At 42.8% G+C, this 20324-nt stretch overlaps 1 protein-coding gene across 7 annotated transcripts in view; it reads left to right on the forward strand.

Annotated features, from left to right (window-relative positions):
- The first annotated feature begins 658 nt into the window (after nt 1-658).
- ARAP2 (ArfGAP with RhoGAP domain, ankyrin repeat and PH domain 2) overlaps nt 659-20324 on the forward strand; it is a 157501-nt gene continuing 137835 nt past the window's right edge. For 3 of the 7 annotated variants that reach the window (XM_084900310.1, XM_084900315.1, XM_084900316.1), the window contains exons 1-3: nt 877-1289; nt 1510-1594; nt 17536-18604. In XM_084900310.1, coding sequence (XP_084756436.1) covers nt 17703-18604 — 902 coding nt within the window. In that variant the 5' untranslated portion in view covers nt 877-1289; nt 1510-1594; nt 17536-17702. Of the gene's footprint in view, nt 678-876; nt 1290-1509; nt 1595-1708; nt 1967-17535; nt 18605-20324 lie in introns of those variants that run through there. The other 4 variants (XM_084900314.1, XM_084900311.1, XM_084900313.1 and 1 more) reach the window with 4 other exon arrangements.

Raw genomic sequence — 20324 nt, forward strand, 5'->3', positions numbered from 1 at the left:
TTTTATTTTATTTATTTATTTATTTATTTATTTATTTATTTATTTATTTATTTATTTTTTACAGAGAGAAAGGGAGAGAGATAGAGTTAGAAACATCAATCAGCTGCCTCTTGCAACCCCCACTGGGGATGTGCCCGCAACCAAGGTATATGCCCTTGACCAGAATCGAACCTGGGACCTTTTAGGCTGATGCTCTATCCACTGAGCCAAACCGGTTTCAGCTTTTTGTTTTTGTTTTTGATCCCTTTATTTTCTTCTGCTGCCTCCTTCTGATCACTTCCAAGAGCGCAGTGTCAACTCCAAGGGGCCCTGTCTTCCCAGGCTCTACCAATCTCAGGGGCAGCCAGGACTGGTCTCTCCTCTCCAGCGGAAAAGTCAAGAAAAGGGAATTTGGAATTTAGAGGCTCTTGTTTCTCAGGGGAAAAAGCTTCCTTCTAAAAAATTGAGAACCACCTTCAGCCTCTAACGCTCTGCCTGCTCTGGCAAGTGGCTCTGCGTCCTCACACTCACTCCCCAGGAAATGGGGATCATCACCCCTTCCCGCCAGGGCTGACTGGCAGCCGGATCCTCTCTAATGGGCTCGGCTTACTGGTTGGCACGGGGCGTGGTGATCGGATCCCGGGCCCAGGGAATGCAACTCGACGAGAAGCAGCAGCCTGGGAAAGCGGGCGCCTCAGGTGTGTCTGGGGAGTGAGTCTCAAGTTTGGGGAACGCCGGCCGGGGCTACCCAAAAAGTACAGTCACCCCAGTCCTCAGCGGTGGCGGGTGCCGCCCCACTGACAACCAACCCCCCCCCCCCCCAAGCAGGGCGTGTGCACACACCCCCTGGCCGGGGGGGCGGGGGGCTGGGGAGCGGTCACGGGCATCCTCCTCCTCCTCCTCCCGGGCGGGGGGACCGCCCTGGCACCCCCGCAGCCACCGGGCCTCGGGGATCGGGGGGTCCGTGGACACCGAGGCGCGCCAGGTGCGCGGTGCCAGGCGCGGCCGGGCCGCTGCGCCCTGAGTCAGCCGCCGGCGATGCCGCGGAACCAGGACGGCCGGCCGGGCCGCCCCCGCCGCTGAGCCCGGCGCCCGCCCCGCCCGCCCCGCCCGCCCCGCCCGGAGGAAGCGGCCGGCGGCCCCGCCGAGCACCTGCGCCGGCGCTTCCGGAGCTGCGCGCTCCCCCCGCTCCCGCCTCCAGGTGCGGGGCCGCGGCCGGGACAGCGCCGCCCGCGTGGCCGCCGTGCGGGCTGCAGAGCCGCCGCGGGCAGCCGGCGGCAGCGGAGGAGGCCCCGCGCCCGGACCCGCGGGTGAGGAGCCTTCGGCCGGCGGCGGGGAGGGCGCGGCCCCGGGCTCCCCCCACTCCGCCCGCCGCGCCTCCCGAGCCTGGCGCCCGGGGCGCGGGGTGGGCAGGGCGGCGTGGACCGGGCCGAGGGAGGCGGGGGGGGGGGGGGGGGGAGAGACCGTCTCGGGTTGGGGCTGGGCTTTTCGGGACTTTCTTATTTTTATTTTTTTCGGGGACATTTCCAGAACGCCCAGTGCCGCTGGACTCTGGTTTCAGCCCCTTGGATGTGGTTCCCGCGCGTGGGCGACTCTGAAAGGAAACCAGAAGCGGGTAAGGGACACCCACACCCACGGACCCAGGCGCTTTGGCCCCGGAGGGAGGGAGGGAGGGTGGCGATCGGGGACAGGGAGGACCGTCCTTCGTTTCCCCCGCCTCGAGAGGAAAACAAGCGGAGAGGAGTCGCCCAGTGGCGAGTGTTCAGGCAGCAAGTTCTGTGCTCGGTGGAGATAGGAGTTTGCTCTGATCAGGGAGCTCCCCCGCATCCTGCGCCCTGGGCGCGGGGACCGCGGGCCTGGACACACACGCGAATGACTGTCATCCTGTCACCCGACCGCCGCCTGCCCCCGCCGCACGCTGCACCTGCCGCGGGCGACCTGTGGGCAGTGAGTGGACCAGATTGCTCTTTCTCCTCTGCTATCCGAGGCAGGTCTCTTGGGGGGTGGGGGGGGGGTGGGGGGGGGATGGGTGCCCATCTCATTTAGAAAAGTAAGTTCATCCTGGCTTGTTTTCTAAACGCTTCCCCTGTCCTCCTGGCAGCGATCCGGAGCTCTCTTGCTGTGTTGCTGTGGGGGAGAGAGAGCCTGGTGAAGTTATACTGTGACCTGTAACCTATAATAAGGAGAGGGAAATGGAAGCTGGTGTGTGTGTGTGGGTGTTAGAGGCTCTTGCAAGTTTGTATGGTGACAGCGACACTTTTGGATTTGATTTTCTGCACGTTTGCCCTTGAAGTTGGCTCCTTTTGGTGTAAGAGAAAGTGTCCCGAAACAGGAACTATTTTTAAAGTTACTTTTAATCGGATGTCATTGTGATGACCAATAATAGTGTTGTTCTTACAAGCCCCGTATTGATTCTCCCCGCACTTAAGCACTCTGCACCCCGGAGGATTGGTGGAGCGATGCCCACAAGTAATTGGAAGATGAAGTTTGGCTTTTTTTTTTTTAAAGGAAGCTAACTTTTTTTGGGGGGAAAAAAAAGAAAGGAAAATACCCTTAAACTTTTAGTGATGACTTTTATGCATGTACAAGAGAATATTGAGAGAAAATTCTCAGGACATTCCACTGTTTAACCATGTTTTAAAGAGAAAGAAAAAGTAAAATGGGTCATGGAACTAGGCTAGAGCTTTAACGTGGAAATATCTCCTTGGCTCCTTTTTTTTAAACATACGGGGTGGGGCTGAAGTAGGTTTACAGTTGTTTTTATGGAAATTAAGACAAGAATGAATAAACAATAATACAAAAATGAATTCTGTGTTTCTCAAACTCACAGCTGTAAATCTACTCTTGCCCGCCCCTGTATACTATTAAACACACACGTAATATATCTTAACACCGGGAGTGTTTTATATGGAGTTAAGTTGTCATGAGTACTCAAAGATGTATTTAAAATACCTAGATGGCCAATCAAAGGATTTAAATTTATGCATGAGGGCCTATATGTGTTTGTGTTTTTTCTTCTTCTGTAAGCTTGTTAAATTTTATATGTTGTCCATGAAAGGAGAAGCTGGTGGTACATTAATATATATATACATATATAAATATAAATATATATATATATATATATATATATATATATAATATTTCTGTTGATTTCAGAGAGAAAATGAGAGAGACAGACAGAAACATTAATGATCAGAGAGACTCATTGATCAGCTGCCTCCTGAGCGCCCCCTATTGGGGCTGAGTCCACATCCTGGGCATGGGCCCTAACCTGGAATCAAACTGTGGCCTCCTGGTTTGCATAGGTCAATGTTTAGGCACTGAACCACACCAGCTGGGTTGATGGTACATTTGAAAACAAATTCATAATCATCTACCACTAAAACTTCCTAGCTGTGTGAGGCTCACAGATATTCAGTTAATAATTTTCAATTTAACTACTCTTAGTTACTTTGGTTAAATGTAGGATTCATTTTATAATGAATCACTATTTTCTTGTAAACTCTGAGACTATGAAGGTTTAAAAACATGCTTAGATGGAAAACAGTATGGAGTTTCCTTAAAAAATTAAATACGGAACTGCCATTTGACTCAGTGGATCCCCCTTGTAGGAATATATCCTAAGAAACCCAAAACACCAATCAGAAAGAACATATGCCCCCCTACATTCATTTTACATAGTCTGATTTACAATAGCTAAGATCTGGAAACAGCCCAGGTATCCATCAGTAGATGAGAGGATAAAAAAGTTGTGGTACATTTACACCATGGAATACCATGTTGCCTCTCCTGTGAGGCAGCATGGAGGGACTATGAATGTTAAGAGAAATAAACCAGTCATAGAAAGATAAGCATTGTGTGATCTCATTCATGTGTAGAATCTAATGAACAAAAGAAACTGATGAACAAAGTAGATCCAGAGGCAGAAGCATGGAACAGACTGTCCATTCTCAGAGGGGAGGTGGGGTAGATGGGTGGGAAGTGGTTAACCCCAAAGAACTTGTATGCATATATGTATGACCCATGGACACAGACAATAGGGTGGTGAAGGCCTGGGGGCAGGGCATAGGGGTAGGTAGGCTAGAAGGGGCCAATGGGGGAAAGAAAGGGATATATATATACAATATACAATATATATATATATATATATATATATATATATATATATATATATATATATATATATTTTAACAATAAAGATTTTAAAAAATATTAGGATTCTGGGTTATAGACCTCATGATATCAAAGAAGGTATTTCTTCTCTTGCTACTTTCTACCCCATGTCCCTGCAACTTGGAGAAAGTTTGGAGAAAGATGCTATGAAAATGCTAAGACGGACATTGCTGTTAAAGCCTTATTTTAACAAGGGTTACCCCCTCCCTAGTTTATTTATTGACTCATTGGATCCAGTATTTTCATTACTCTAAACAGAGGGATTTAAAAAAATTCTCTGCCAAACATTAATTAGGTAGGAAGAACTTGTTATTAATGTTGGAGATATTTCTTAGCTTTGACAAGAAGTGATTGATGAGAGATTAGAGGCTAGGAGATGTCTTTTTCATCTTTCTTTGTGAAGTCCTAGACCCCTGTAGTTGATTATTTTAGGTTTCTTGTAAGCATTAGCCAGGTTAAATATTTAATAATAGGTAAACCATTTTGCTTGCTGATTTCCTTAATTTACTAACGGTCAATGATACTCTCTTCACATGATGTTTTCTAGTTAGAAATTTGATCTGTTCATGTTGTTACAGTTTTGACTCAGCATAAACTTACTTCCTTACTCATGCCATGGAGGGAACAGAGGAGTCCTGGGTTGAAGAAATCATTTGAGCAGCTCCAGGGATAAAACTATTAGATAAATAGGAAGAATTATGTTTCTGTATTATACCATTTGTATACAGAGGTGTGGGGGTAGGTGAGGGAAGGCTCAGGAATACCCAAGACAGTGAATCTGCCTTCATAGTTCTCACAAAAATGGGATGCAAAAAGGATTGTTATATTATAAAACTTTAGAAAGAGAATGGTGTAATCCTTTGGAGTTGGAGAGAGAATCAAGAAGGAGCAAAAGTCTCCACACTGATCATCAGGAGACGTGGACTTGCTGGGGTGGTGATGGTGAAAGTGGTTGCCAAGATGAAGTTCAGAATTCTTGGCCTGCCCTTGAAGGCCTTTCATTGCCAAGTCCAGCTTCCCTTTCAGGCATCACCTTTTATTAAACTCCTGGTCCCTCCCAGGTGCTCTCCTCTTGCAGACATCCTCTCCCTCTTTGCCCCCTTCATGGCATTCCTTCTGCTTCAGATGCTTCTGTCTCCTTTCTGCTACTTTTCTTCCTCACATCCTCTGCAGCTCCTTCAGCGAGCACACTCCATCCTCACGGATAAAATTAACTGCATATTTCATTTATATTCTTGAAACTGATTGGAGATTTTGAGAGTTCCCTTGGCACTCATGAAAGCTGTTGGTACTACTTCTCTCGGTACTAAAATAAAATAAAATAAAATAAAAAAATACTTAAAATGTAAACCATGGGAAAGTCAAGGTCACCCAATTTGATTTTTCTTCTTATTATTTAAGTACTATTTTGGGTGCATCAGAGTTGTCCAATTTTTGGTACTCCTTCTGCATTGGTACTTCTTGCTGTGGCAGGGAACTGATTGTTCATATGCATGCTGTTTTCCTTCGGTTGATGTCCAATCTACCCTTTTTGTTTTAAACTCTTTGAGAGAAGACATTGCATCTTTACTCTCTTTGTAGCACTTTTAACACACTGTTCTCAAAGGAGATAAATAGGCGCTGTTATCTTGAACTGCAAATATTTCCCACTGTTATCTTGGAGAGAGTAAGTTGTGTACCTTAAATATTTATGGAATGAATAATTATACATAAATGAATCAATAAGTGGGGAGGCACTTCCTTTCCTAAGAAAAAAAGAGGCTTTGACAATTACAGAACCACTAGGAATCAGCCCTCAAATTCGGTTGGAAAAGAGGTCAGGGCGCTATTTATAAATGCAGAGAGAGGAAACGGTTCACAGTGGGCTATTTTGAAACATCTGGTTGTTAGTCTAAAAATGCAGCTCCAACTCAGAGGAATGGTGGGGTACACAATGGTATTGCATTTTCAGATGGAAAATATAATGTGTGTATGAAAAGTGCACATTTTCTAAGGGAGCGTTTTAAAATCTTTTTATGGAAGTATACTGATCATGCTAGTTTTGGTCTGAGTAAATGAAACGTTGCAGCCATGTTCATTGTAGAACATGGAATAGAGTCCCGAGGAATACATGCCTATGTTCATATCAGGGGTTCAAAGGGATCTGATTTTTCTTCTTCCTGCTGGATGTGGCCGGATTGCAGAGGGGATGGGGGGGGGGGGTGGGGGGAGTTGGCATGGGGCAGAGGGAGCTGTCCAGGTGTTAGGGGCACACAGCTGGAAGTCCGCCATAGTGATGCAGGCTTCCACTTATTATTCCTTTTAATTATCCCCACTTCTGCTCATGTAGGTACTTGGGAAGATGAAATGGCTCTACTTTATGGCCAAGATTTATGGCTCTACTTTAAAGATCTCTCATGGAAAACAAGTCTCGAACATTAGCCAATTAACGTAAAATCTAGGTGGACAGCTTGAAAGAGAAGCTGTGTGAAGCCAAGGAGATTATCAACCACGTAACTATTGAGATAATACCTAAAAACTCTAACCTAGGTACTACTTATGCCACTAATAGCTTCTTCTAACAAGTAAAGGAATTGCCATTTCCGGCCTTCACCGGATGTGGAAGAGGGTATTAAGTTTTAGATGTTGAAAAGAGTTGTTGTATTTTTCAGGTCACAGCAAATAAAATAATCAAAACATAATGTAGAGCAGTCGTTTTCCTTTGATCCAAACTATGAATGCTTTTGCCCAGAGCCTGGCTATTTCGAACCTCAGCAATGCTTGTTAGCTGCCAGGGTCTGTTCTGAGATCTGTATGTATATTTACTCATTTCATTCTCAAAACAGTCTTGTGTTGTAGGTGCTATTGTCATGACTGCTTACCCATGACAACAGTGAGGCTCAGACAAATCCAGAAACTTCCCCAAGGTCCTGCAGCTGGTACACGGCAGAGCTGGGGTCACTGATAATCACTGCTCTGTGTCCCAAGTCTAAAGTCTTCAGTGAGGTCATCCTGTTCACCACGCCAACCACATCTGTATGTTGCTAAATTAATAAAACTGTGTTGACTGCTGTGTTAGGTGCTTTGTAGGCTTATAAGGAGAACAATTTACAGCATTATTTAAAAGAAATGAAATTTTACTAGGCAGGCAGAAGAATACTAATCAAACAAAGTCCAGTAATCCATTATGAATATGATCAAGTGCAGTATTGTATTCAACATATGAAGTAATAATAATAATAGCCAACTTTATAAGTCATGTCAGGTACTGTTATATATACCCTCCATTTTTCACTTGTTAAATCCTAATAGAAATCCTATTAGATCTGAGGAATATTGTCCTCATTTGACAGATGAGGAAAATGAGCTCCCGGGAAGTTAAACTGTGTACGGTTAACAAGCAGGAAGGCCAGCTTGGAATTCAGGCAGCCTGACTCCAGAGCATTTTGCTCTCTCCGTGGACTGCAGACCAGGTAGAATTAATGGGGAATTAAGGGGAATGGAATAGATAGGGGAGATTCATGGATGTGGTGGAACACACTTGTGAGACTTGAATTTCCCCCAAGGGAAATAAAAAAAGCCAAGGTATGTATGGGGAGTTCCTTCTGAATGAAAATGTTGGCCAGAATCTTCTAGTCAATCTCCCTATCTGCTTATTGTGGTAAAAACACACATAGTAGTGAACTATTTTTAGGTGTATAGTTTCATAGTGTTACACAGTGGTGAAACGGATCTCCAGAACTTTTTCATCTTTTTTTTTCTTAATAATTTTTCAAAACATATTTCTTTATTGATTTTAGAGAGGAAGGGAGAGGGAGAGAGAGCGTAACATCAGTGATGAGAGAGAATATTGATCAGCTGCCTCCATCATATCCCCTACTGGGGATCAAGCCCACAACCCAGGCATGTGCCCTTGGCCGGAATCAAACCTGGAATCCTTTAGTCCACAGGCCAACACCCTATCCACTGAGCCATTCAGCTTGGGCAGAATTTTTTCATCTCACAGAACTGACCCTCTCTATCCATTAAACACCTGCCCCTCCACTCCCAGCCCCTGTAAACAGCATCAACTTTCTACTTCTATGAATCTGACCAACTTATGTATCTCATGTAAGTAGAATCAAACAGTATTTGTCCTTTTTAGACTGCCTTTGTTTACTTAGCATAATGTCCTCAAGGTTCATCTATGTTGGTCACATATTGCAGAGTTTCCGTCCTGGTTAAGGATGCGTGGTGTTCAGTTGTGTATATAGCACATTTTGTTTATCCATTCATTCATCAACACTTCCTTTCCCTGACTTCCTTTGTGTCACATTTCCAGTTGAACCTTTACAACCAAGGTTAGGTACCTTTTGAAACAATGCTTTAATACTTTCTGCTCTAGTCAAGCAGTTGTTTTGTTTTATTTTGTTTTGTTTTGTTTTGTTTTGTTTTGTTTTGTTTTTTCACCACATCACTGTTGACTGCTCTGGTGAGCAGTGAAATTGTTGGCTGTATTTGAAGATTTTATTTTGGCTTCGTACTATTGTACTTACTGTATCAGTTGTCCTACATAGTACTTTCTGCAATCATAGCCGCAAAATAAATTTTAATAAACTAAATTCTGTATTAACATTTCTTTAATTTCTAAGATGTTCTCCCTTAATTTGTCATTGGCTCTTAAATCTCAAACAATTAAATTTGAATGAATGTAGGCCCCCATATTTAACCACTTACATGTACATATATGCTCACAATTAAATTGAAAAAGTATATAAAATTTGGGCTTGTACCCTTGCTGGTTTGACTCAGTGGATAGAGCATCAGCCCACGGGCTAGAAGATGGTGGGCTCAATTCTGGTCAAGGGCACCTACCTGGGTTGCAGGCTTGATCCCCAGCCTCTCATGTGTGAGGCAACCAATCAATTTCTCTCTCTCTCACAATGATATCTCTCTTTCTTTCCCTCCCCTTCCTTTCCACTCTCTCTAAAAATCAATGGAAAAATATCCTTAGTGAGGTTAATTAACAGCAACAATAAAAACAAACAAAAATTGGGGCTTGCAAAGCCTACTATATTTAAGTAGCATTTCTTTAGTGACTATACGTACTTAGCTAGACCTAGGAGATAGAAAATATGAAGTCCTTATCCCTCTACTGATAAGTAAGTTGTATTGTCTTAGGCAGCATAGGAGGTGGAGTCTGACTTTACTGTGTGGCTTTTGGCATGAGACTCCGCATAGGGCAGCTATGAGGATTATGGGAGAACTCCCCAGATGGTTTGTTAACACTCCACAAATATGGATATCATTAGCAATAAAATTCTGAGGGAGAATGAAAAAGGATGGATGTGTTTTGATGGGTGGAAAGTAGTGATGAACAAGGTAGAGAAACTGGAGGCGGAGAAGGTCAGAGCACAGGAAATGGAGGTGGCCACAGTGAAGAGTGATGGCCAGATTGAGGAAACTGGGCTTCCTGTCAGGGCTTTACTGAGGGTGGTGATGCCCCAAGCTAATGTAGGTGAGTGGATGGCATCGAAGAGGGACACTAAATGACCAGTTTTACCATATCCTGGGGACTGAGCACTCTGGGTAGAACCGTAAGTTACAATCCTTGACCTGTGACCTTTTACAGTTCACTGTATACTATGGGATGGAGTAATATGACAACAAGTATATTTTCTCAAAACCACTTCCTATTCTGCATGGCGATGGGGAACAAAGTAGAACATGTTGTTTTTATGAATACTTAGAGTTTCATATGTTGGTATTAAACAGTGATTTTGCTTGATGTGCAAATACCATGGCACCCATTTCTCGTGATTATGTTCTGTGCTGATGCAAAGGTGGAATTCTGTGACGATCTGTAAAGCCTGAACTAATTCAGCAAGTTATCCATATGGAATGAACCCCTAATTTTTTTTTTTTTTTTTTTTTTTTTTTTTTTTAAAGATTAGCTGTTTTCCCACAGCAAGTTTATCAGCAGTTTAAAGGCAGGGGGACATCTCTTCCCTGTGGTGCCAGGCATAGTATGGGGGTGATTAGTTGTGGAGAATTGGAGGAGTAAAAATGGTACCTGTAGGATGGTACCTTTCCTATCTACTGGTGCCACTCAGCCATTCTGACCAGCAAAAGCATTTTCTTTCACGTTTTTGGATTTCTCCCGGGAGGTGATTCCACTCTATTGAGAATCATCTCATTGTATTCTGGAATACAGTAAACTCTCATTGTTCTTGCAATCTGTAAGACTTGTATTGATAACATTATAAAGTTTCACTATTCATGTAGCCATTTAATTTTTTTTTGGCTACTTTTTTCCCCCCCCTCCATGAGGTTCCTTTCAGTTCCGGGATTCTGTGATTTTTAAACCTATTATTTTAACACATTTGCAGTTTTGAAAGTCTCTAAGGTTATACTTCTGATTTTAAAATGGTGTGCTGTTTAAAAAATGGATTGAAGTTATCAGCTAATTTGATTGCACTTTGTTATTTTTTCCTTCCCATAAGATATTGGAGTCAGGCACAGGTGATTCCAGAAGTTATCAGCACTTAAATAATTAATGACCTTTTGGTAGGCACCCATGGTTTTACATGTTTTCTTTCCTAGGTCAACCAAGAGAAATGACAGGACTCCACTGGCAATGGCTGGGGATTATTGGCTGGGAGGTGGGGGTGGTGGTTTTCCTTACTTTGGGGTGTTGGGACAGGGAAAGCTCTCCCAACCCCTGAGATTTTTAAAATCCCACAAGTGGTTTGTGTGCAACCCCTAACTCCTGATTTGGCCTCTCTTTGGGGTTAGATAAGTTGGAGAAATCTGTATTTGGATCCTGTCCCTGCTTCTGAGAATTTCAGTTATCTAAACAGACAAAACTTTACTTTATTTTTTTTTTAAATATATTTTATTGATTTTGTACAGAGAGGAAGGGAGAGAGATAGAGAGTTAGAAACATCGATGAGAGAGAGTCATCGATCAGCTGCCTCTTGCACACCCCCTACTGGGGATATGCCCACAACTAAGGTACATGCCCTTGACCGAAATCGAACCCGGGACCCTTCAGTCCCCAAGCCGATGCTCTATCCATTGAGCCAAACCGGTCCCGGCTAAACAGACAAAACTTTAAAACTATGCATGTTTTCCACGTTTGTCTTAAATCTCCTCAAAGCGGGCAAGCAGTTATTCAGCAAACATTTATTGAGCACCTGCTATATGCCTGATAGTGTTCAAACTTACGGGCTAGAAGAGAACAGTAGACAAGATCCCTTCCGTCTTGCAACAGTTCACACATGTTAGGTATTAACAAATGCCATGGATATAGGTAAAGCAGGGGTAAGGAGCCATGAGGCACAGGCATGCTTATGTACATAGGGGATTAGGGGAGGCCACTGTAAAGGGGCCCATTTGAGCAGAGACCAACTAAGGTGATGTGGTGAACCATGAGGTGTGAGTATATGTTGGGGAAACAGACGTGAAAGAGATGCAAGGACGAGAGGTAAGGTCATGAGGTGGGAACGGGACTGAGACCAACCTGGTGGCAATTGAGTGATGGAGGGGGAAAGCCAGAGAAAGTTGGGAATTCTCAGGGAGTGACTTTTATTATCAAATATATCATCTGACTGCTATATTGAGAGATGCTGTGGGGAAGGAGTAGGTAGGAGACCAGGATAGAATCAGGGCTATCAGTCAGGAGGTTATTGCAATGGTATGAGATAGAGAAGATAATGGTGTGGACTAGGATGTGAGCAGGGCAGGTAGTGAGAAATAGCTGATTCAGGATATAGTTAGTTCCGAAGTAGAGCTCAATCCTATATAATAAAAGGCTAATATGCAAATTGACCTAACAGTGGAAGTACTGATTGCTATGATTCGCACTGACCACCAGGGAGCAGAGGCTTACTGCAGGAGATGGCTCCTGTTGGTCAGTGTACCTCCCACAGGGGGAGTGCCACTCAGCCAGAAGCTGGGCTCACAGCTGGCGAAAGCAGCAGCCACGGCACTGCTAAAGATGAGCTGTCAGTAGGACATCCCCTGAGGGCTCCTGGACTGTTAGAGGATGCAGACTGGGCTGAGGGATCACCCTCCCCACCCGTGCACAAATTTTGTGCACTGGGCCTCTAGTAAGGTAATAAGATCCTGTTTATTAGTGATGCTGCAAGCCAGGCATGTAGGAGGTGCTTCTAAATGCTACTTCCCTTCTACTCAGGATAGGATGGGCAAGTACACAACCACATCTGTCATTCTGTCATGCCAACTCTGTCTACTCTCTAAACATGTTCTGCATGTACATCATGCACTCAATTTATAAACAAATAATTTGACTGGAGTTTATTGGGCAGTTTATAAGGGCTGGTCATCATCTTGGAAGAGACATTAGTTTATAGCAGGCTGAGGAAAAGTAGTTACAATTGCAAACAGTTATTCAGCATTTGTTGTGTGCAGTTGGTGTTCTGAATCCTTCATGACAGCCCTATGAAACAGAACTATTATTATTCTCATTTTCCTGATGAGGAAACCGAGGCACAGAGAAGTCAAATACTTGTTCACGTTCTCAAAACTTAAAAATGGAGAAATTGGGACTTGACCCAGGTTTTCCAGTTCCAAGATCTTGGCTTCGGTATTACCCCACTTCTGTAGGTTACTATTACATGAATAAAATATAATTTAATCCTCTGAAGTAAATGCTGTGGGGAATATAAAGAAGAGGGTTTAGTTTTTGATCAGTAGAAACCTTGTGAAGGAAATAGCATTTGAGTTAGACTTCAAAGAATGGGAAAGATTTCAATTGTGGGAAGATAATAACTGTAGTGATGAAAAGAAATAATTATAATGATGGAAATGAATGTTTGTTAAGCACTTAGCATATGCCAGTGATTTTCAACCTTTTTCATCTCATGTTACACATAAACTAATTACTAAAATTCTGCGGCACTCCAAAAAAACTTTTTTTTTTTTTTTTTTTTTTCTGCTCTCAAAAGTATAGGTATTCTTTTGATTGATTTATAAAAATAATAATAATGGTAATTACCTACCCTTGTTTCTCCGTGGTGACTTTTTAAAAAGTCAGTTGCCACCCTAGCTGGTTTGGTTCAGTGAATAGAGTGTGGGGCTGAGGACTAAAGGGTCCCGGGTTCTTTTCCTGTCAAGGGCACATTTATGGGTTGTTGGCTCGGTTCCCAGTAGGCAGTGTGCAGGAGGTAGCCAGTCAATGATTCTCTCTCATCATTGATGTTTCTGTCTCATTCCTTCTCCTTTCTTCTCAGTCCTTAAATATCCTATATAATAAGAGAGGAATATGCTAATTATCCATCACACCCTGAGGCATAATAACTGGATCATGGATCTGCAGGAGTGTGGGACAGCGAACTACAAGCTACAAGAGGCAGCAGAGAGCTACAGGAGGGGAAGGGCAGTAAGCTATGAGGGGGAGTGGGGGAGGAGGGTGGGGCAAGCTACAGGAGGGTGGGGCAGCGGGGGGAGAACTACAGAAGGGCAGCAGTGACCCACTGGCACACAGATTTGTGCACAGGGTTACTAATATATATATATATATAGCGCCTGCTAACCAAGAATCCCATTACCCTGCACCCCAGACCCTAAAATATTTTCTCTAATTAATTCCCTTTTAATGTGCATGAATTTCATGCACCAGGCCACTAGTGTGTGTGTGTGTGTGTGTGTGTGTGTGTGTGTGTGTGTATACATACACACAGTTGCCTATACTTGTATATAAGTATTTCTGGTACTAAGATTTCAGCAATCACATGCAAACTTGGTATGCTATGTGACCAATAAAATGGAACTCTATTAAATGACCTATATACTTATGCTTCAAGACAGGGGATTCACATTAGATGGCTATTGTGTTCACTGTTGTCATTTTTATTTGATAGTCTAAGGCAGTGGTTGGCAAACTGTGGCTCGTGAGCCAGATGAGGCTCTTTGGCCTCTTGAGTGTGGCTCTTCCACAAAATACCACACGCGGGCGCACACATACAGTGGGATTGAAACTTCTTGGCCCATGTGCAGAAGTCGGTTTTCGGCTCCCAAAAGAAATTTCAATCATTGTACTGTTGATATTTGGCTCTGTTGACTAATGAGTTTGCCGACCACTGATTTAGGGGAAAAGAGCTCAGTGCCCATGACAAAATTGTCAGTTATCGCATGCTTTAAAAATTGTTGTGGCAGGCTGGTTGAAAATGCCTGCTATACTAAGCACTATTTTAACACTTACAGGTGGATTATCTCATTTAATCTTGACCAGTGCTGAGGTACCTTTGAGTGTTTCCATTTTATGGTTAAGAAAACTGACATACATGTGCCTATGTTACCACTGGTAGGAAGTGCAGGTGGTGGGATTTGGGTTGGACTCCAGACTTCTGGGCAGAGTGTTGGGGGATGGGGGTGGTTCCATTGAGGGGAGGAGAGTGATGAGCTTAGTCTCAGGTGAGATGGCATAAGGCACATTGGGGAGCATGAGGAATTCGAAACTGTAATTACCAAATGTTGCTGCCCGTCCCAGTCATCAAATTCAGATTCCGGGGCCTGTTACCAGCATTTATTGCTGTACAGCAGGTCCACAGACCAGCGCCTGCAGGGCCACTGACCTAGAGCACAGCACACGTGCCATTGTGCCTAAGTGGAGGTCAGAACATGGAAGGCTTCGACTTCATATGAAGATGTTTATAGTTAGGCACGTCCATCTCTTGGCCTCTGATGAGTGCATATGGGTTTTCAGAAGCCTCTAAAGAGCAAGTAGTTCTGTGACCATCCTGGGGCGGTAAGACAGCTGAAGAGTCAGGTGATTGGAGGATGAGCCGATATTAAGGTACACAGGATTGTGGGGCCTTTGGGAGGGAGCCTCTTCTGGACCAGGGAAAGGAATCAGGTTCACTAGCCATATTCAGCATGTTGACTGAGAGTGGAGAAAGGTGTTTTGGGGTAGAATATTTGATGTATCCATCCCTGAGTCTGCCACTGAGGAAGTACATGTACATACTGCAAGAGAAGGAAAGGGTATTAAAACACTTACACACCAAAATAAACTAACGGAATAGACTCAAGCAATTCTGCCACCCCACCAACCTCTCATCTCTTAAATATGTTCCAAGCACTTCAAGGATCCTACTTATATATTGAAAAAGGAGCTATTCTATTCAAAGTCAATAGGAAGCTTTCACAGAGGAAGTATACCTGCCTACTCAGGATTTTAAATAGTGCATAGAACTTTGCAAAATGTGTAGATCTGCAGGTAGATATAGCATATGAAAGAGGTATGGGGCTATTACACAGTTGTTTGGCCTTGGGAACAATAATTATCAGTGAGCCAAAGTGCGTGAAGGATGTGGGTAGAATGTTTGGCACAGGTTGAACTTGAGCCTGGAGTGAGTACATAGGGAACCACCTACGTTGCAGGAAATACACATGAGGTATGTTGCCTGGTACATAATTGCTGTTTACATCACTAGTACTGTTATTATTGTTGTTAGACCAAGACCGGACTGTGTTTATGCCACCATAAGAAACTTAGATTTTATCCTGTTGAGGATGTGGCTTTATATACCAAATTTGGATTTCACTGCTACATGGAGACTGGGCTGAGGGATTTGTTCAGAGTGTTGCAGTAATCCAGGCAAGAAATATTACAATGAAGGTCTGAACCAGGGCAAAGGCAGTGAGGATGGAAGAGTGTATTAGTCAGTTCTGGCAGCTGTAACAAAATACCATAGACTGCCTGGTTTAAAAAAGACAATTATTTTCTCATGGTTTGGGAGGATGGGAAGCCCAAGATCAGGGTGCCAGTAGATTTGGCAATAATGATTTCCATTTTGTGACATGCCAAAAAATTGGAAAATATGTTCATTTACAAATAATTGTATATAACAAGAGTGGTCTATCAGAGATCTAGGTTTGTATGTGGTGTTGAGGTTAAACTTTCTACTTTTTTTTTTTTTTACTGACATTTTATCATTTTGAGTGTGATAGAGAGATGTCTTATTGATAAAGTCATTTCCTGCCTTTCATCTCTTTGTTTTTTTTTTTATTTCTCTGCTCCTGCTGTGCTGCCTAAATATACATACCTGCCTTCTTACCTGATACCTGCTTGTCAATATTTGCTGATATTTTAAATATGTGGGGCAGTAGTTTCTGGGTTGCTGGCATGTAAGACATGCAGTGTCTGAGAGGTACCTTTTGGAGAGTTATTTTGAGATGTGATCTCCAGAAACATTGCATCAGCATTTGTTCAGGTAAACTGCCCTTGTTTGGGTGTGTCTCATTTTACTCCTTCCTTGTATGGGTGTTGTGTGTATTCTGTCCTTTTTCCTTTTTATTAAAGCGTAACATTCAGAAATTTGCAGTATGCCTTTTCACAAAGTGAACAGAACCTAGATCACTAGACTTTTAAAAAAGTTTATTGATGTCATTTGGGAGAAAAATGAAGCCATGTGAATCTGCTGTGTATAAAGAAAAATGTGACCTTTACACTTTTTCCTTTTACTTTCATATCAACTTACTTCCTGTTATATAACGATTTAAGAATTAACTAATCCTTCACCTAGTCGTATCTTAAATGTCAGTGTTGTACTGATGCTTTTTTGAGATGAAAATTACTGAACTAAGAAATGGGTTCTAACTGTGCTTATTAAGCAAGTCTTTGAAGAAAGTGTAGTAAAGGAGAAAGTTGTTCATATCTGATTGCTGTTAAGAGAAATTATCTAAAACTTGGTAATAAAAAAAATACAGCATGTTAATTCAATGCCTTGTTAAGGGTACTGTTTAATCAGCCCATCCTCAGGATATTAAATCTAATTCTTGTATTCCACTTTCTATTTATTATTGGGTTAAAGTTCAGGACTGGCAAGCTACCACTTACAGATTTTTCTCCAGTAGATAGGCAACTCTAAAACCTGTGACTTTATTATCCTGTAGGACATTAACCAGTTTTTTTTTTTTTTTTAAGTAACCTCCCAGTCTTACTGTATCACTAAGAGAGAGAGAGAGAGAGAGAGAGAGAGAGAGAGAGAGAGAGAGAGAGAGAGCTTTTTCTGATGGGACTGTGTAAGCCTGTTCCACAAATGATCCTGGAACTAACTTTACCATCTTACTGATTCCTTTATGAACTTTACCATCTTATGATACCATCTTACTGATTCCTTCGAATAACATTTTTGACACAAGTTCATTTTATAGTCCTGTGAGAGTCTTGAGTCATTTTTTTGCCTTGTTGAAAACCATAATTTGATGCTACCACAGCATATCTGTCCTGTCCCTTCATGCTCTACCTAGGAATTGACTATCCAGGGCATCACAGTAACGCACAAGGATTCCAAACTCTCACTGGGTGAAAGTAATGATAAAAATAATGTCATAGTTTATAGTGTAAAACTAGGTTTTAATTACTAAACTTTTCTAATAAATTAATTTTTTTTCTAGGCTGAAGCACATAAAGCATTCACTATGGAGAAAATACCATTTTGACTCATTTTTCCGTTGCCTGTGGGAGAGGAAGAACCCATTCAGAAGTGCACCCTCCTGTGTGTGTGTATGTGTGTCTCGTTATACTGCTTTTTAGAAAGCAGCTCAGTGATGAAGCCACCATTATGTCCTCAGTCAGTGAAGTAAATGTTGATATCAAAGATTTCCTAATGAGCATTAACTTGGAGCAGTACGTCTCACACTTCCGTGAGTCTGGCTTTAACACCGTGAAGGACTGCGCAGCTCTCGATGATGGCGTGCTACACAAAATTGGAATATCACCGACAGGACACCGGAGGAGGATCATCAAACAGTTACAGATAATCTTGGCAAAAATGCAAGATATCCCAATCTATGCAAATATCCATAAAGTAAAGAAGAATGATGAGACTTCAAAGGGTCGCCCCGCTCCATCTTCTGGCCAGGATACCTGCGTGGAGCATTCAGATTCATCTAGTGCTCAGACACCTAGCCCAGCACAGGTGGAGTCTGTTACAAAAGATCTTGACCAAAGTGCCATTGGTGTGGAAAATAGCCAGCGTCTTCAATCAGATGATGAGCCGCCTCTTCCTAAACACAACTTCCCCTTTCCAGAAGAAGGACACCATCTGAAATTAAGTTCTTTTCAAGGTTCTTTATTGGGTAACATTAAAACAGAATCTTTGATTACAAAGGAGACTGTGGATTGTACAACTAAAGAGCAACAAACAGGGAGCGTTGACTTGAACTCAGAAGATGGGAACAAGCTCCCTCCTGTAGACCCTGACCGCCTTTCCTCCCTTGGCTGTTCAGTATCAGAAGCCAATTCTGGACACGGAACGAATGGTGTGTTAGAAAGATCGCCACCATCCCCTCTCTTTAACTTCCAAGGACAAATGGTTCTAAATGACTTGTATGTTCCATCATCGCCGTTCCTCACGCCTATGAGAAGTCGCAGCAAGTTGGTTTCAAGGCCATCTCGATCTTTTCTGCTAAGACATCGGCCTGTACCAGAGATTCCAGGGTCAACAAAAGGAATCTCGGGGAGGTAAGAACTTTTATGATAAATTGTAAGTATATTCAATTGGGAGGGATTTAGTTATTTTATTTATTTATTTATTTATTTATTTATTTATTTAAAATATATTTTATTGATTTTTCACAGAGAGGGAGAGAGAGTGATAGAGAGTTAGAAACATCGATGAGAGAGAATCATCGATCAGCCACCTCCAGCACATCCCCTACTGGGGATGTGCCCGCAACTAACGTACATGCCCTTGACTGGAATCGAACCCGGGACCTTCCAGTCCGCAGGCTGATGCTCTATCCACTGAGCCAAACTGGTTTCGGCAGATTTAGTTATTTTAAACAATTTTCAGGGTTTAATTTTTCCTGAATTTGACTTCTATTAATTTACCTATTGAACTAACCTATTCTTCTCTTTTAAATTTTTTGTTTTTTTGTTTTTTGTTATGCTATGTCTCCTGAACATTATTTCCAGAGTCTGTGTCCAACTTGTAACTAACTGCCAGGAACTCTAGCTTTCGACCACTTAATCTCTTTATTTTATCTGCATACTCCTTCCCACACCTTTCCTCCACACCAGGTTTTGCATTCTTCCATGAGTGCTGTTTTCATATTTGAATTGCTGACTCTGTCTCCCCACTGAATTATTTGTTCTTTGGCAGGGGCCATGCGTCTAATTTTGCACTTCTACTTCCTGGTACAATGCTTGGCATGAATTAATAATTCAACAGGCATCTAACGAATATCTCCTTGGTATCCTTGGTCACTGTGCTAGGTGTGAAGGAGGTAGTATTTAAAAACAAAAGTCAGCCAAGTAAATTGGAAGATCTAATTGGCTTTGCTCAATGATTAATGGATCGGGCAGCATCCCATTTAGCAAACAGAAAGGAGCTCTGAGGAGGTGGAGACAATGGAATACTTTTCTAGGCAGATGGAGGCAGGGCGAGGACATTATTCCAGCAAAGAATGGATTGTTTCAGGCGAGGTCCCGTTCCTTGGGGAGTGAAATCGGGGCTGTCTTACAGATTGCCTTATTGGCGTCGCACAGATAATTCTATATTATCTAGCTAAAGGTTCCATTCAGGGAGAGACTGAAATTGCAGTTGGGTTAGGTTTTTTGGAGCTTAGCATGGTTGACTCCATTTTGAGTCTGTTGTTTCTTTCTTTTCTTTTTTTTTGTTTTTTTTTCTTTTTCTTTCTTTTTTTATTTTTAATAGTAGAGAGGAATAATGGAGTTTGAAGTGTGGTGTAAGAGACAGATGTAAAATGGTAACAGTCAGTACAGTATGAAACCAGGCTTACTAGAGATGGAAAATCTTAAAGAGGGGTCTGACCAGAGTGTCTGGTCGTTGATAGCATGAGGTAACTGCGGAGTCTGAGTTGAACCAACTTGCAGCAGATAGAGCTTTTATCTGTTTCTCAAAGTTACACCTAAAATAGTCGTGGTTTTTCTCTGGTATTGCGGTGGAATATTTTTTTTCACTAAAACCTAACACTTTTTTCTGCTGGGGGCCGTGAGGGTGTTCAAGTTTGGCTGTGACTGATGTGATACTGAAAGCTATTACGATTTCTTGCACTGGTTGGAGGCTGGCATTTCTGCAAGATTCCCCCTCCCACAGACCCTTTACCCCCCTGTTCTCCCCCCCTCCCCCACATCTACTCTGTGCTCTTGCTCTTGGGTACCCTTGGCAATTACAGCCTGAAATGGTGGTTGTATTTTCAAGAGAAAACATGGAGATTTA

This window comes from Pipistrellus hanaki (assembly GCF_964339955.1).
Source record: "Pipistrellus hanaki genome assembly, chromosome: 1".
NCBI lineage: Eukaryota > Metazoa > Chordata > Mammalia > Chiroptera > Vespertilionidae > Pipistrellus > Pipistrellus hanaki.